This window comes from Lytechinus pictus, chromosome 13 (assembly GCF_037042905.1).
Source record: "Lytechinus pictus isolate F3 Inbred chromosome 13, Lp3.0, whole genome shotgun sequence".
NCBI lineage: Eukaryota > Metazoa > Echinodermata > Echinoidea > Temnopleuroida > Toxopneustidae > Lytechinus > Lytechinus pictus.
The window spans coordinates 10,743,778-10,761,383 of NC_087257.1; the positions used below are offsets into that span (position 1 = coordinate 10,743,778).

Sequence of the window (17,606 nt, forward strand, 5' to 3'; positions counted from 1 at the left end):
CCGGACAATTACCCCCGGACAACTACCCCCCGGACAACTACCCCCCGGACAATTACCCCCCCGGACAACTACCCCCCGTACAACTACCCCCCGGACAACTACCCCCCGGACAACTACCCCCCGGACAATTACCCCCCGGACAACTACCCCCCGGACAATTACCCCCTATATAGACAAAGGGAGTGCACAGAGTCATACGTCGGCCGTACGTTTGACGTAAGAAGTACTCAAGGCATTCTCGAGTATCTTGGAATCAAACGTACGCCGTAGGAAAGCTGTAAAATTGAGCTCCATCCATAGGCGGATCCAGGGGGGGCGAGGGGCCCGCCCCCCCCCCCTATCGGCAGAGCAAAACAAATGAAGAAAAAAGGGGGAAAGAAAGAGAAAAGAAAAAGAAGGGGAAAGAAAGGAGGAAAAATAAGAGTTAAAATAAGAAGGAGACGAGTGAAAAAAAAAAAGGTCAGGGGATGACTTGGATAATGATAAAAAAATATATTTCATGTCACTATATTAATTTTTTCGCTCGCGCTTCGGGCTCGCATAGCCTGTTCGATGAGATACACATCTTGCTAAATAGGCTGATATGTAGCTTAAAATGTCAAGTTTTGAAGTCGATTTTACAAAGCATATTTCAGCTCGGACATTATTCATAATTTTGTTTGATTTACAAACTGATTTTTAAGTGCTCTGTTAAATGTCCGTTTTATGGTGTGAATATAACTTGCAGCTTGCGCTATGCGCTCGCATTATTTGATTTGCCAAATTATATAACAAACTACTTAAAACCCCCCTTTTATGACAGTTTACCAAAAATTTCGTCTTACGATTTGCGCTCGCATTTTTGTTAAAAATGTATCAACTCACATATCCTATTCATGATTACAAAAGTGCTTAAAATATCCAGTTTTCAGGCCTCAGTGCCAACACATTTTACTCACTCATTTAGGCTTATTACATTAATAAATATGATAATAAAATTTTCATGAATTCTTAATGACTAAATTGTCCCTTTTCAGAAAAGAATATCGACAATATCACAGTTTCATATGTTTCATATCGCGCTCAGGAAGAGGAATAAGAAAGTTGTCATCATTTTCATATGATGACAAAATGTCCTTAGACCTAGAATGTCCAGGTCCTAGGTCAAAATAATAATGAAGATATCAGCTCGCGCTTCACACTCGCATCATTTATTAAGTGCTTTCCACATCCACTTCACAATTTCCATACACAATGCTTTAGATAGTGCTCAAATTCACCATTTTCATACCGGAATATCAAGTATTTTCCGCTCGCGCTTCGCGCTCGCATTGCTTTTTCGATGAGATTAATATCATGCTCAATATAGGCTGATATGGAGCTTAAAATATCAAGTTTCGAAGTCAATATACAAAACATATTTCATCTCGGATATCGAGCTTTCATTATTTTTTTATTTACAAATTGATTTTTCAAGTGCTCTGTAAAATGTCCGTTTTATGGTCTAAATATTAATATTTTCAGCTCACGGTGCTCGGTCGCATTATTTGATTTGCATAGGCCTACTTCTTTATAAATTCTTACAAACCGTCCTTAAAATGCACCTTAAACGAATTGTATACTATCATGATTGCCAATTTGTATAGAAAAAACACTGTATTTGATTATGTCATATTGTTTACAATTTAGTAAATTTGGTACTTAATTTCCTTCTTTAATGTTCAATTGCTTTCACCCAAGAATAATACACACAAACACACCTTGTAATTTACAATGTGTTCTTGTGTGTATTATCTTTGCATAAAGTTTTTTAGCTAACTGTATTAAGTTATAAAGCCACATCTTAATCTGGAATGTGCACCAATTGTTTCATAATTCTTAGCTTCTTGTTAGTTGAACTGTTAAAAAAACAGATTTATAGGTCTACTTGACAGTGTTAGTGTTCATAGTTGCGTTATCGACTTTCAATTTGTCTACCTATTAAGGTGTTTTTTTTACGTTTTATCTATTTGCCTGATTTCTTACCTGAAATTAAACCCAAAATAAATATTTAATAAAATCAGATCAGTTGGAATCAGGGATATTCAGCATATGTGATTATTATGACTAATCGTGTTCAATTGTTCTATGAAAACTTAGAATGAGGGCCAGTTTACAAATTTTCTGATGTATATATGCATAGCCAAACGGGAGGTTTCGGGTGCAAGCCCCCCCCCCCATTTTTCATGATGCAGAAGGCGCCGCTAAACAAAAACAAAAAAGGAAAAAAGAAGAAAGTGAGAAAACAGGAGAAAAAGCAATATAAAAGAGAAAGAAAAAGTTATTAAAGTAAGATAAAGTAGAAAATATTTCGGAAACCTGTGCCACCAACCAAAACTTACAATGGGTCCCGCCTTATTCTAACATTGATGCTGGAGAGAAGGGGGGATTTTCTGAAGGTAATTTTCCGGGGGGTAACTGTCCGGGGGGTAGTTGTCCGGGGGGTAGTTGTCCGGGGGGTAATTGTCCGGGGGGTAGTTGTCCGGGGGGTAGTTGTCCGGGGGGTAATTGTCCGGGGGGTAGTTGTCCGGGGGGTAATTGTCCGGGGGGTAATTGTCCGGGGGGTAATTGTCCTCGGGGGGTAGTTGTCCTCGGGAGGTAATTGTCCGGGGGGTAATTGTCCGGGGGGTAATTGTCCTCGGGGGGTAATTGTCCGGGGGGTAGTTGTCCGGGGGGGTGATTGTCCAGGGGGTAGTTGTCCTAGAACCGACTTGTAGAGATACCAAGAAATTAAGAAGATAAAATGAAAGTTCAATGTTTACCCTTTCAAATGACGTATCTATTGATGAAATTGAACAAACAGAAATAACGAAAAATAATGCTCTTTTGAATGAAATACTATTTTGCTATTCAAGTTATTTCCTCTGAAGTACGAGAAAGCGACCTGTTCCAAAAAAGGGCATTGTCGCCGATCAAGTGACCAATCACAGCACAGCTGCGATCCCCACGCAAACACACACAATAATATATAAGAGCCATGTATCTTCAAAGTGCGGCCAACCGTACTCTTTCATTCGTGTAGTCTTCAAAATAAGACTCTGTAATATTTTTTATTCGTAGTGTAACAAACAAAGTTATTGCCAGTCAGAAGGAGACAAAATATAAAAGAACTAAAGATGATATATTGAAATATAGATAAAGAGGGGTCGGACAGATTCAATACTTTCAAGTTTGGGGTATAAAATCCCACAAAATAATATGGGCGTTCTTGGCAAAGTGCACAGAAGTAAGAAAAACAAGTTTATTTTTCGTGAATCAAAGAAGAGGGAATGCAAATCAGTTACAAACAAAAAAATCAATACAAATTTTCAAAAAGAAAATAGGCCTATTTTTTCTGTATTACTGGTCTGACCAAAGTAGCCACCTGTTAACATTCTACGTGACTACATTCTTTTGTTCATGCCACCAAGTCATGAACAATAGATGCCCAGACTCTCTTTCATGAGGAATCTCTAATCCGCGCTCCCTCCTGACCTATTATCTAGGAGAGTAATTTAGCACAGGATGTTCATAGAAATCGGGGCTTACGCGCGTCTTTTGATTTGACTTTTGAATACTTTCAAAGGTTCCGGTATTGATTTCTTATGAGTGACCCAGGTAAAGAGAAAACAATTTGCCCCCCTACAGAAAACTCCTGCATCCGCCCAGGGCCTCCCCAGCTCGTAGCACTATCCGTGGTAAAAGAAATAATTTGTTCAGATAACATAGTGTACAATAATATGCGTGGTATAAAGAAACGTAATATTCAACCCGTTATCATCGTTATCATTTTCATTTCTACTCTCTAAAGTCGTTTTAAAATCCCCTTGATAGTGACGTCAATGATGCAGCAACTAACAGGTCGGTATGATCGGTTTTGTTAATGTATCCCTTTCTTTCTTTTCCTCAAAACATCCGATATTACTGTATATACTCCGTTTACTTTTTCTCTGACCGATGGTTTGATTTAGCAAAGGAAAAACATCCACCTTGAAAAAAAAAATCTTGAGACGAATAAAGCTGATGATTCTGATGGCAATAACATTAATAATAAGAAGGTGAAGGAGAAGAATAATGATAATAATAATAACAATAATGATAATAATGATTACGATAATAGTAATACTAATAATGATAATAATGATAACAATAATAAATGAATAAATAAATAATGACTGTGATGATTGCAGTGCGATGAGAGTTGGAAATGACAGCCTTCTTCACTCATATATTTATAACGAGAACAATTTTGTGAGAATGGTAATAAAACAAAGTATAAGACCTTTTCCCCCACCCCCCCCCCCCCTCCCCCCAAAAAATCTCCCCGAAACCGTGCACATTTGCAGGCAGAAAAAGGCCTTGACACAAGAATACTACCATACCGGCCTGCAAAAGAACCGATCGATAGCTCATGAATATTCATAAAACAATAGCGAATGGGCGAGTAGCGTTGGGTGAGAGACATCGTACCGCTCTGTCATTGGTCAATTCTGAGCTGAATGCCTTCGCACACTCGCCTTTGCTCTGCCCATAGAAGTACGTGTATTGCTACACACAACCTTTATATCACACGTGTCTATAGGGGAAATTTTGACTCAGATCGCGGCAATATCCGAAATCAACTCTTCAAAATAATGATGCAAAAATGCCATTTTACTCAAAAAATGTCTATGTAAACAACTATTTTTTATATAACAAAATCAATTGTGAATTCCTTGCCAATATAACAACATAAAAAACACAGAATATGGTGTTGATTTTCTGGTTGTAAAATTGGTTAAACAAAAAAAAGTTACTTGGGCAACTATAGCTGCCAGTGGCACTAGAGGGCTATGGGCAACTATAGCTGCCAATGGCTCTTAAAGAGTTAAGTAGTGAGTGTATCTCTCAGTTAAAGGGATCGTTTAACTTTGTGAGCAGCTGATTTAAAAAATTCTCAAACTGAGACAAAACATGTGTATGAGTGCATGTATTTGTCCTCAAAAACCCTGAAACAAATCACAATATAGAATGAAAAACTCTTATTTAGATACAAGTAGCAATTTATTAGCTTGATTTTGAGAACCGTCTAGTAGACAGGTTAAGCTTATGACCAGTTTACTCCAATTCAAAAAGTCCGTTGGCTATTTTGACTGCCTTCTGTTGTGTGTATCTCCTATTTACACACACACGCTATTAGCTGCACTGAACATTCAGTGTATACCTAGTACACACTGTATGTAGGCCATGCTGTGTTCATCTAGAGTTCGTGTGTTGTGGTGCACAGGTTCACTGTATACACATAGTCATTGAAACCAACTCCCAATTATTTTCAAACTTTGGTTTACATCTTTAAGGTTTTAAAATTGATCCTGTGGATATAATACTTTGAAACTTTTGGGATGGTATGTTTACACTATAAGCCTAATGTTCAGCCCATTTTCAAGAACCAAAAGGATAATTTTTTAAATAAGAACAAAGTGAAATGATCACTTTAATGCATGTATCATTAAACTTTATGTAGCTATTCAAATTTTTTGAAAAACTTTGAATTCAACTGAAATATATGCCTGTGTATGTCAAGAAACAGACAAAAATAAAATAGTTTAACAGGGTTAATGGCTTATATAGTAGGGTAATTATACCATAATAAGTTTGGGCAAATATTGCTCAAAAGAGGGCGTCATTGCAATATAGCATTTGAGGTAAATGGATCATGCCAAGTGGTTGGACATTGCACACTACAAATACTTGCATTTAATTTTAAAGGAAAATGAAAGGATAGATTTATTATCTGGTCATAAACTGATTACATTTCACTAATTAAAATAAAATTAAAATGAGGCAGAACGGTTTCCTATTTCCCATGATATGCCAAGTCAAAGTTATCAATATTTTGATATTCGAAAGACCCGTGGAGATCGCAATTTTGCTCATACTCCCTACATGTATATTTCCATGGAGGGTTGACGTCAGCGACGAACAACTCGGTGTTCGACCCATGGTCCGACCCCTGCGCTCGCCTGTGATTGCTAGCGTAAAATACATGGGCGTATCAGCCAGGCGTATGGCTGCCGAAATTGGTCAGAAAGGGGCACAAAATGCAGCTTTTACCAAATTCCCGATCCGCAGAAGAGGCCAGAAATCTCTAAAAAATGGGTGGCTGGACTAAAGGTGGAGAAATACACCAAGCCTTCCTCCAAATTAACGAGGAATGATGTTGTTCGTAGCGAGCATTTTACCGATATCTTCGGCCGAGTATTGGGGCACAAAGTCGTAAGCTCTCTGGCCTTCTAAGTTCTATTTCAATACAAACGTCCGCGATAAGTTTTGTTTTACTTAGTATCGACGGTAACAAATAATAAACAACGTTAGATATATTGAAACATAGCACAATTAACAATTTCACTATATTCAAACGGGATAGACAACCAAACTACCAACATAACACGATCACTCGGTTCAGGGGCCGGCGGCCGCGGACGGCTGTACTGTCTGTACGTACAAATTTAGCTTTGTCAAATTTGCCATTTTGGATATCGTAAATAAATGTGTAAACATTTTCATCAAAACTCATCAATTTGTGTTTTTAAACCATAAATAAATTTACGAGCTTTTTAATAATATTTTCAAGTGTTTTATGAGTATATTTTATTTATTTCTTGTAAAAAAAGTATCTATATTATGCAAACTTGGGGGTGGTTTCAGCCCGTGTATAGCTGCACATGGAAGTTAGTACCGAGAGCAGAACTTTGTTCGTCGCTGACGTCACAATTTTGAACGAACCCCACAACTATGGCGATCTCCATTCAGAGACTTCGAACCTGAAGAAGCCTAATTTTGAAAAGGTGGTACATGTACTCCACTCTGGGATATCGGATTTGGGTATAAGTGGATTCATTTTCATTATCATTTACTTATCAATGATATTATGTGGTATTACATTTTGGGTTTCATTCTCCTTTAATATGTAAAGATAAACTAGTAAGTTTTCAAATGGGACTAATAAATCTGCATTTTTTTTTTTTTGGGGGGGGGGGCAGAAAAGACAATCCATGGCTTTGGAATCATTTTTTTTTGGGGGGGGATAGCAGGAAAAGAATGAGTAAACAGAAATGTCAAAACTTACAGGTGCTGGCCCTGTTATACACTACTCAAAAAAAGTTAAGGACCACTTTTTAAGGTGTGTATACAATTTTCAAACCGGGTGTTGTATTTCTAGAAATACCCGAATATGGCTGTCTTGAATCTCCTCAAACACCCTGTAACAATTTCACACATGGGTGGTTTCAGTTGTTGCATGATGTCTCTCGCATTATTGCATATCCTGAAAAGTGGGCCCATTGTGAAGTGGTACAAATGTGGATTCAAATGCATTTTCTGTCTTTAGTCTCTACAATCAACAAATTGCTGACAACAGCAATGCCAAGATACAGCTGTCCAGGATGCCATCAAACACAATGAAATCAATTTCACACATGCAGTTATTTCATGTCTCTTGCATCATTGCAATGTGCCCGTACAAAAGTGGCTTCCAAAGCATTTTCTGTCTTTAGTCTCTACAATCAACAACTTGCTGACAATAGCAATGCCAAGACACCACCTAAGTGAAACAGATGTAGCCAGAGACCTAGGGATGCTGGAAGCTGGCCTCAGTCAGCGAAGAGTAGCCAGAATGATGGGCGTGTCACACAGTGTCATTAGCAGAGCAAATCAAAGACACCGAGAGACAGGGCTATACTCCGAGAGACCCCGCAGTGGCCGACCAGTTTCGACAACCCCTAGAGATGATCGCTACTTGACGAATCTCAGCCTCCGCAACCGCTTTCACAGTGCACGCCGCCTCAACAATGACTTCGCTGCAGCAACTGGAGTGATTGTTTCCACTCAAACAATCCGTAACCGACTTCACAGAGCCAATATGCATGCCAGACGGCCAGCTCAGTGTGTCCCACTCACCCCTGCTCACAGAAGAATCCGTCTCAACTGGGCCCGGGAGCATGTCAGATGGACCAGACAGCAATGGCGTAGAGTTCTGTTCACAGATGAGAGCAGATTTTCCCTTGACCACAATGATGGACGTTCGAGAGTCTGCAGGCGACCAGGAGAGAGATTTGCAGACCCCTGTATTGCAGAACATGACCATTATGGGGGAGGCAGCGTCATGGTGTGGGGAGGCATCACCTACGCCAACCGTACTCGTCTCTACGTGGTCCCAGGGGGAGCAATGACAGGAGTGAGGTACAGGGATGAGGTCCTTGAACCTATAGTGGTGCCATTTGCAGAAAATGTGGGACAAAACATCCTTTTCATGGATGACAATGCCCGTGCCCACCGAGCTAGGGTGGTGACCGAGTTCCTTGAGGGCCAGGGGATTGAGCGTATGGAGTGGCCAGCGAGGTCCCCGGACTTAAACCCGATAGAGCACGTCTGGGACATGATGGGGAGGAGTCTCGACCAGCTCGAAGCCCATCCACTTGGACTGCAGCAGCTGGGTGTGGCTCTGGAGGCTGCATGGGATGCACTGGACGTCAGAGACATCAATCGCCTCATCAGCTCCATGAGACAGCGCTGTGAAGCCGTTATTGCTGCAGGAGGTGGTTACACTCGTTACTGAACTGCCTGAAAGACACTCAGACATTCGTTTTTACCACTTCATGTCGGTAGCTGATACCCCTCGGGGCCCACTTTTCAGGATGTGCAGTGATGCGAGAGACATTGTGCAACAACTGAAACCAACCATGCGTGAAATTGATTACAGCGTGTTTAAGGACATTTAGGACAGTTGTACTGAGGTATTTCCAGAAATAAAACACCTTGTATAAAATCTTTATGTACGTTTTAAAAAGTGGTCCTTAACTTTTTTTGAGTAGTGTAATAGAAGCATGCTAAAGTTAATAAGACTATTTTTCAAGAGAAAAATATTCTTGCCAGTCATAGGGCTTCTCCAACTTTATTATAAAGAGAAAAGCCTTCCATGGGCAGAGCCTACAGATTTTTATCTTCACTGGCAACAATTACCTTTTAAGCAATAGACATGAGTCAATCTTCAATTTATTGTTCAGCTTACTAAACATACACATATATTTAGAAAAAAAAGAAGATCTATGAGACAAGGGAGGGGAATGTCAACATGCAACCCATACTTCTGTCATCTGCCCGCGGTTCGGACTCAAACCCACAATCTTTGGTTCAAAGGCTTTACAGACAGAGCCAAAAATGAAACTTTATTAGACCATTTCTTGCTTCTTTTGTCGTTTGCATAAGTGATACATGGGCGGGACAGGTGATTTTGCCCTTATCACACCCAAATCGCGCTTAAAATTCCCCATATCAAAATGCTTGTCCCGGACAACTGCCCTTTTTAAAAGTGGCCCTGGATCTCCTACAAACAATACTCAAGAAGATTAGAAAATTTATTTTCAACGTACATGTACAGCAGATTAAAGAGACTTACAGCATAAATGCTTGTCGCACAACAAATAGGCCTTGAAATGAATAGTCCCCCCCAAAACATCAGTTATCCCCACAACGCCAAAAAAATAGCCCTTAAAATAAATATTTCCTACCATGTTCTTACCCCTAATCACCACAATCAGTCTTGTTCCGGGAGGGAGGGGGGGGGGTGTTTCACCAAGATTTAAGCTGGTAGAGCGGGGGTTTCGGATTCAGGTGACCCAGGCTCGATTCCCACTTGTTGCGCTACTGCCCTTTGGGAAGGCATTAATCCTCATTACTAGGTCCCTCGGAGAGGACCTTAAGCCGTCAGTCCTCTGGTTGCTTGCTTGCAGGCATTCAATAGCAATCAGGTAAAAAATCACCACCAGTTAAAATTTAGTTGCGTGTGGTATATAACGCATGATGGCATTGGTCAGATGATGCGCACGGGCTGCACACTACCACGTATCGATCAATCAGATTCCTTGTTAAATAACATGTATGTGTTGGCGTTTAAGCACGATTCTTAAGTCACACTTCTCTCTGTGAAACAGCCCTCGGAGAGTAAACAGATGAAAACAAGGTTCTAAGTGTACTTACAGCTTGTCCTGATGACGGATCTATAAAGTCAGCCCAGTAACCAGCATCTCTAAGGATCTTACAAATCTCCTTAGCACTCATCACAAACTAGGAAAAAAAAACCGCACAAATAACAAACAATTAGAAGAGAGACTTTATAAGGAGGGGTGTTAACCACGGTAAATTGCCAATTCATCCACTGCCAACTCGTCCACTCACCACATGGTCTACCTTCATTTTAATAGTCTAATGCCACTCCGTCCATCGACATTTCGTCTAACAACCATTTGGTCCAATCATCACTTCGTCTAATCACCATTTCTTCTATTACCATTTCGTCTGATAACCGGTTGGTCTAATACCCATTTTCTTTTCATTCATTTTGCACAATTGACACTTAAGTTTGATTAGACCAAATGGTATATGGCTATTGGACCAACTGGTTATTAGACATAATGGCATTAGAATAAATGAAAGTAGACCATGTGGTGAGTGGACGAACTGATGATAGACCAAATGATAGTAGACGAGTTGGCAATTGGACACAAAATGGCATTGGATGAATTGGAAATAAACAGTTAACCACCAGTGCAATCTTGCATATGTGACCAGCCAACCCCAAAAATAACAATAAGTCGTCAAAAATGAATATTGAGAATGAGATTTGCATTGAACTTGAAAAAAAAAAACTTCATATTCTTAAAACTGATATATAACATGTGGAAACTGATCAAAAGTAACCCTCACAATTACTTGAATGAATGCTGAGGATTTTTAGCGACACGCTTCAAAAAATAAGGAGAAAACGTATGAAGATTCATTCTTTCATTCTTTCATTCATTCATTCATTCATTCATCCATCCATCCATCCATCCATCCATCCATTCTTTCATTCATTCATTTATCCATTCATCCTTTCATTCATTCATTCATTCATCATTGACTGGCTGATTGATTGATTGACTGATTCATTCATTCATTTATCTATTCATTTATTTACTTATCTACTCATTTATTATTTATTTTTATTAATTATTTATCTTTATTCATTGGTGGTTGATATTGGCCTTTAAACTGCCCCTCAACTATCTGAAATGATGCATAACGGGAAGTATCACTTGTACTCTTTTAAAGTGCTCACATGTTCTAGAAGTTCCTCTCTCTCTTCCTCCACGTCCGATGACCAAGTTGACATGTCGTGCTGTGTTCTTTGACACATGGTGACTACTGTTAAACTGGCATCTGATCCTATATCGCTGCTTGGGAATAACTCATAGAACCCTACAGAAATCAAAGCAAGAAAATCACGATAGATGTTTAAATTGTCATACTATCCAAATCATTGAAATTGACCTATTTTTAAATATACATTTTAAAGGACACATGAATCAGCAGTCTTAATTAATAGGCCCACTTCAAGTCGTCAACTACTCATATCTGGCCAGGTTCAATACCCATAATGCAACATTCTAAGCAGTGTGTAGGCCCACTTGAGTGATAAGAGTTACTGCTCAATACATTCATATGCAATGATGGTGGTGGTGATTGATGATGATAATTATGGTGGTCGTGGTGGAGGGGATGGTGGTTGATGGTGGTGGTGGTGATGATTGCGATGATGGTGATAATGATGATTGATGATGATACAGTGATGGTAGTTGATGATCAATAATGATGATGATGATGATGGTGATGATAATGATGATGATGGTGATGGTGGTGATGATGATGGTGATGATAATTGATGATGATTCAGTGATGGTTGTTGATGATGATGAATAATGATGATGACGATGATACTGATGGTGGTCGTGGTGGAGGGGATGGTGGTGGTGGTGATGATCGCGATGATGAGGAGGATGATACTGATGGTGGTCGTGGTGGAGGGGATGGTGGTTGATGGTGGTGATGATCGCGATGATGAGGATGATGATGATGATGACGATGATACTGATGGTGGAGGGGATGGTGATGATCGCGATGATGAGGATGATGATGATGACGATGATACTGATGGTGGTCATGGTGGAGGGGATGGTGGTTGATGGTGGTGGTGGTGATGATGACGATGATACTGATGGTGGTCATGGTGGAGGGGATGGTGGTTGATGGTGGTGGTGGTGATGACCGCGATGATGAGGATGATGATGAGGATGATGATAATGATGGTGGTCGTGGTGGAGGGGATGGTGGTTGATGGTGGTGATGATCGCGATGATGAAGATGAGGATGATGATGATGATAATTATGGTGGTCGTGGTGGAAGGGATGGTGGTGGTGGTGGTGATGATCGCGATGATGAGGATGATGGTGATGATGATGATGATGATGATGATGATTTAGGTGGTGGTTGTTGATAATGATGATGATGATGATGGTGATGATGATTGATGATGATGGTGATGATAATGATCATGATTGATGATGATTCGGTGATGGTTGTTGATGATGAATAATGATGATGATAATGATGATAATGATGATGATGATGATGATTTAGGTGGTGATTGTTGATGATAATGATAATGATGATGATTGATGTTGATACAGTTGTGGTTGTTGATGATGATGATGATGATGTTGTGTTGATGGTGGCATAAGGGATGCTAGTTTATAGTGGTGGTGGTGATGATTGCGATGATGATGATAAGAGTGAAGACTATTAAGATGATGCTGGTTGAGATGAAGAAGATGAAAATGGTGATGATGATAATGGTAATGATAATGAAGAAGATGTGGAAATCGGATGTAAAAAGAATATCATGTCTTTTTTTTTTGCTTATTTCTACAAAACAGTTATTTGCACAACACAAGTGATATGCAAACAAGAAGGTCACATACTCGCTATTTCTTTGTTCATTTTTTGAAATATGGAATATTTAATCTTTTTGTAGATTTCACTATTAGGTAGCTCTTTCTTTTTAAATTCATATAATCAAATACAAAAGAAATAGTGAGTGAATTAATGACGTCTGTGATCAGATTGTGCATGTAACTGTTTTGTGAAATAAACTAAAGCAAAAGTTAAAAATATCATAACTTTCTTTAATATTTACATGTACTTCCAACTTTGATGAAATTCTCAGAGTTATGATTCTTTGTTTTTTTTCTGTTTTTTCAAAAATACAATTTTTTGTGGTGGAGTTGCCCTCCAAAGTCAAATATCAATCTTCCAAAAATACTTTTTTAATTTTCTGAAGCCACTTCAAAAAAATACATTTCAATTTTCTGAAGCCATTCAACATACATCTTTTTACATATTTTGTAGTGATTAAAATAATTTCAAATCAACTATGGCTTCCCTTTTAATTAAACTCTAATTAATTGAAAAATAGTTTCAAGGCAAGAAAAACAAGAGATAAAAACAAGATATTACGAATGCTAAATACAAATTTTCATTACTCAAGCAGTATTTATAGCCTAAAGGCCTTGTACATGTATACTCTACAGTGCTGTTCACAAAGTATATCCTTACCCTGGCAGCAAAAAATCTGCTGCCAATATTAACGCTGAAGCATTCAAGGAAAAACCACTATCAAGCACCTAGTCACCTGTGTTGAGTGCAGCACATTGTAGATAAATATATCTCCCTGATCATATTCAACACCCAAAGTAGGATTCAAACCTATAACTTTCCGATTAAAAGACGAGTTAAAACCACTAAACCATAATAGGCAATGATCGGACAGATTATGCAGTATTCATGTCCTTTGAAAAGGCGTTTATCTACACTTGCCACTCTCCACCCAGGTGTAGTAAATGGGTACAGGGTAGGAAGAAATTCCTTGAATGCTCAAGCGCCAGATAAGAGTAGCCGGGGTAATAGTATGCAGTCCTTAGAAACATTGTATTATAAAGCGCTATATAAATGTTGCATATTATCATGGCTGCTGGTCCATTATGATCTCCTGTGCAAACCCTTCACTCGAGTTCAGTGGTCTGAAAATATGCAGCCTACATGTATATACATGTAGGTCACTGCCAATGCCTTTGTCACAGAAGGTGCCTGTCGCAAGTTGTATTTGTACTAGTCTTATGAGAAGACCGACTTGTTGATATACGTTTCAATCAGGGTCTGTGGGGTCAGACTACTATTGAACCCCTGTTTAATATGCTTCATTAATAAACTATCAGACACGTGATTCAGCATCACGTGTGTCAACCTCAAATGCAGTACAATTTCCCGACTGATAAAGCTTATATTTTCCCTGCCCTTTCGATATTCATTCCTGCTGAACCCTAAATGCCAAGGATATCAAAAAGTCATGGTTGTTTTTATATTGTATTTTTTTCTCCCAATTACTGTACGTACAGTATGGCTGAAAAATATTTGAATCAAATGTGTTTTTTTTTAGGAATGTGTGTTTGTTTGTCTATTTGCCTTTATTTCTGCATTCATAAAATAAAATACATGAATGAAATACAAGGAAGGAAATTACATGGGGGGCCCCAAGGAGGATTTTGCCCCCTAAATGCTCAAAAGAGCCCTGGAATATTCCTATTCACTGCAATGTTAAAGCTTGTTCAATGTTGCCAATTTATGCATTAGGTTGTGAAAACTAGCCCCCCAAATAATAATAATAATCAGTAATGAAAATAATAAAAATAATAATAATAACGATAATAATACATGTAAATGAATAAATTAAATAATAAATACATTAATAAATAATAAATAATAAATAAAAAAAATAAAAAAAGTCAACTAAACTATTACATTTTCAGCTTCCCATTATTTTGGTAAGGAGTTAGACCATGTAGTCTGGTCTGTTAGCGGAATTATGTGGACACGGTGGACAAAAGCATGATTTTTTCTCCAGACCTTTGTTTATGTATGAGAATTAAAAATGGGGTATGCTCCAAAAAATCTGGCTGCAGGAACAGTGAAAAAATGGGTGAAAATGTCAGAATTTATGAGTTTAGATTGGTCTGATATATAGACTAGCGCTAGTGCAAAACTCGATAGCAGTGCATTATTTTGCATTGGTTTAGTTCTTGAATTCAGACCCTTTTTGAACAGATATTCTGTTTGTCCTCGCATCTCAATGCACTAAATATCTGAATGCAGATGCTAAACAAGCCGAAGGGTGGTGATGGAGGGGGTTGAATGTTGGTGTGTATGTACATATTTTGGTCTTGGGGTAAAGATGTGCAAGACACATTTTTTTGCATGTGTTGGAAATTGTGTTGCCATGGTAACAGTGTATTATGGCAAAAATAAGGTACAAATCTTGCAGTTAGAACTACTTCCTCTGTTGTCACCCGATTCTCATGAAATTTGGCACACACATTGGTCTTGAGGTGAAGATGTCTAAGACACATTTTGTGTGTCTTTCAAAAATCTTGTTACCATGGTAACAACATATTATTTGGTGAAAATTGGGGAAAAAATTACAATTCAAACTGCTTCATCAGTTTTAAATCAATTCTCATGAAATTTGACACACACATTGGTATTAGAGTAAAGATGTACAAGGCACTTTTTGTATGTGTTTCATAAATTGTGTTGCCATGGTAACAACATATTATATGGCAAAATTTAGGTAAAAACCTTGCAATTTGAACAACTTCGTCAGTTTTTAACCATTTCTCATGAAATTTGGCTCATACATTTGCTTTGAGGTAAAGATGTGCAAGAACCATTTTATGTGTGCATTTGTCAGAGTATATTGCCATGGTAACCACATATGATAGCCAGAAATGCAGGAAAACTCATTGTGGATCAAACAACTTCCCCTTTTTTTAGTCAGTGCTCATAAAAGTTGGAAGAAATATTCATCTTTGGGTAAAGATTCATATTAAATTCTAAACTGCATTAAAATATATGAGTGTGGGGGTATTAATCACCTTCAGTAATATTTCTAGGTTTTGGGGGAGGAGCGGGATTGGTCCTTAAAATCTGACCTCAAAATAAAGGTTAAAGGCGGTGTCCATTAACACTCTTGAAATAAGCATCCCCTCAAGGGCATAGGCTGGGGGTACACTGGGTGAATGTGAAACCTTCCGCTCTGGCAAAGGAGTTCCAACACTGGCAAGCAAAACAAAATGTGTACCCCTTCTACTTTCAACGGCTGATTTTCCAAACCTTAGTTCCACCTTCCCAAGATGTGCACCCCTCCCCATACCACTTCTATCTCCCTATGCTCAACCAGTCTACGCCTTTGCCCCTTAGGGGTCTTTGTATTTTAAAGCGAGACATTACTCCCTTTTTTTTGGGGGGGGGGTCTTTAGAAAATGACCTCATAAAAGTAAAAGTTAAAGGATTATGACTAAGAATTTAACCCCCCCCCCCGCAAACAAATGGGGCTGATATATTTTTTGAGCAGAAAAATGCCCCCCCCCCCCCATTAAAAGGTAAGAAGATTCATTTGCACTTCAGAGTTCAGACCATTCATTTGATGTTTAATGCATTCTGCTTTGTTAAAACATTGTTTACAGTAGCCAATTAATCATTGTTTATTTATATTCTCATACTCAGTCTTTTATTCATATTCCATTCCTACTCTTTCTTTTTAACTATATCACATCACTCTTGATTTTGAGCTTCACCATACCATCTTATGTTTCATCTCTCCTTTTTTTACCCTCTCTTCTCTCCAAGTATATTTTTTCTGACATATTATAAAGTGAACCTTTAATCATGCAACTAATTATAGAAATATATATATATATATACAAAAATCTCTGCACTTGTTTTAGAAATTCACTTGCAAATCCATGACTCAATAGCATACCATATCAAAAATATGCATATGTGCACAATAATTTTTTGCCTTCAATTTTATTTCATTTAATTTTTTCAGTATAATTGTCAAAAAATGAATATTATGTTTCAGTAGCAAAATTGTTGGATGCAAGATCTGACTGTCACAAAAAATGCAAATAATTTTGCATTGGAGTAAGGACGAACGTATTCACTGTTCATTGAGCAAATGATGACTTTTATTTCTCTACATATATTCTAGTCATATCCCTTTCAGATGGTGGTAACTGCAGGAATGGGAAAACTCAGTGATATAACTAAAATTTTCACAGAGGATTTTCGGAAAACATCTAAATCCATTTTTTTTCAAGCAACAGTTATTCCATTCTGAATGCTGCAACTATGAATTTGATGCACCTTTACCGAAATATAATATCATGACAGCCATTTCTTCAATTCTTTAAACTAGACATTAAATATAGCTAATAGTATTATTTAGGACAGAGTGTAGCCAAAATAGAGTTTAGAAGATTATGAAGAAAAGAATAAATGTCATGGTATTATATTTCAGTGTAGGTGTAAGCATTCAAAATGGAATAATTGTTGCTAGATAATAATGAATTAAAATAGCAAAAAAATGTACTTAGAGAGGGAGAAAAAGAGGGGGGGGGAGGAAACAAAACAAGAAGGTATGGTAAAGCTCTAAAGTGCAAAAAGTGCAAAAAGTGATGTAAGAAAGTCAGAGTAAACACTGAAATGAACAAAGACTGAGTAGAAGGAGATAAATAAAACGTTGATTAATTGGGCACCGGAAATGATCTTTTATCAAACCAGAATGTTTTAGGCTTTAAATTAATACGCTGAAGTGTAAAGGATTTTTCTTCCCCCCCTTTTTTTTTTTTTTTTTTTT

General features: G+C 38.1%; 1 protein-coding gene across 1 annotated transcript in view; it reads right to left on the reverse strand.

Moving 5' to 3' along the window:
• LOC129273983 (cobalamin trafficking protein CblD-like) overlaps nucleotides 1-17,606 on the reverse strand; it is a 65,956-nt gene that overhangs the window by 34,725 nt on the left and 13,625 nt on the right. The window contains exons 7-8 of the mRNA XM_064108198.1: nucleotides 11,135-11,274; nucleotides 10,015-10,101 (exon numbers count right to left, since the gene is read on the reverse strand). Coding sequence (XP_063964268.1) covers nucleotides 10,015-10,101; nucleotides 11,135-11,274 — 227 coding nt within the window. The remainder of the gene's footprint in view (nucleotides 1-10,014; nucleotides 10,102-11,134; nucleotides 11,275-17,606) is intronic.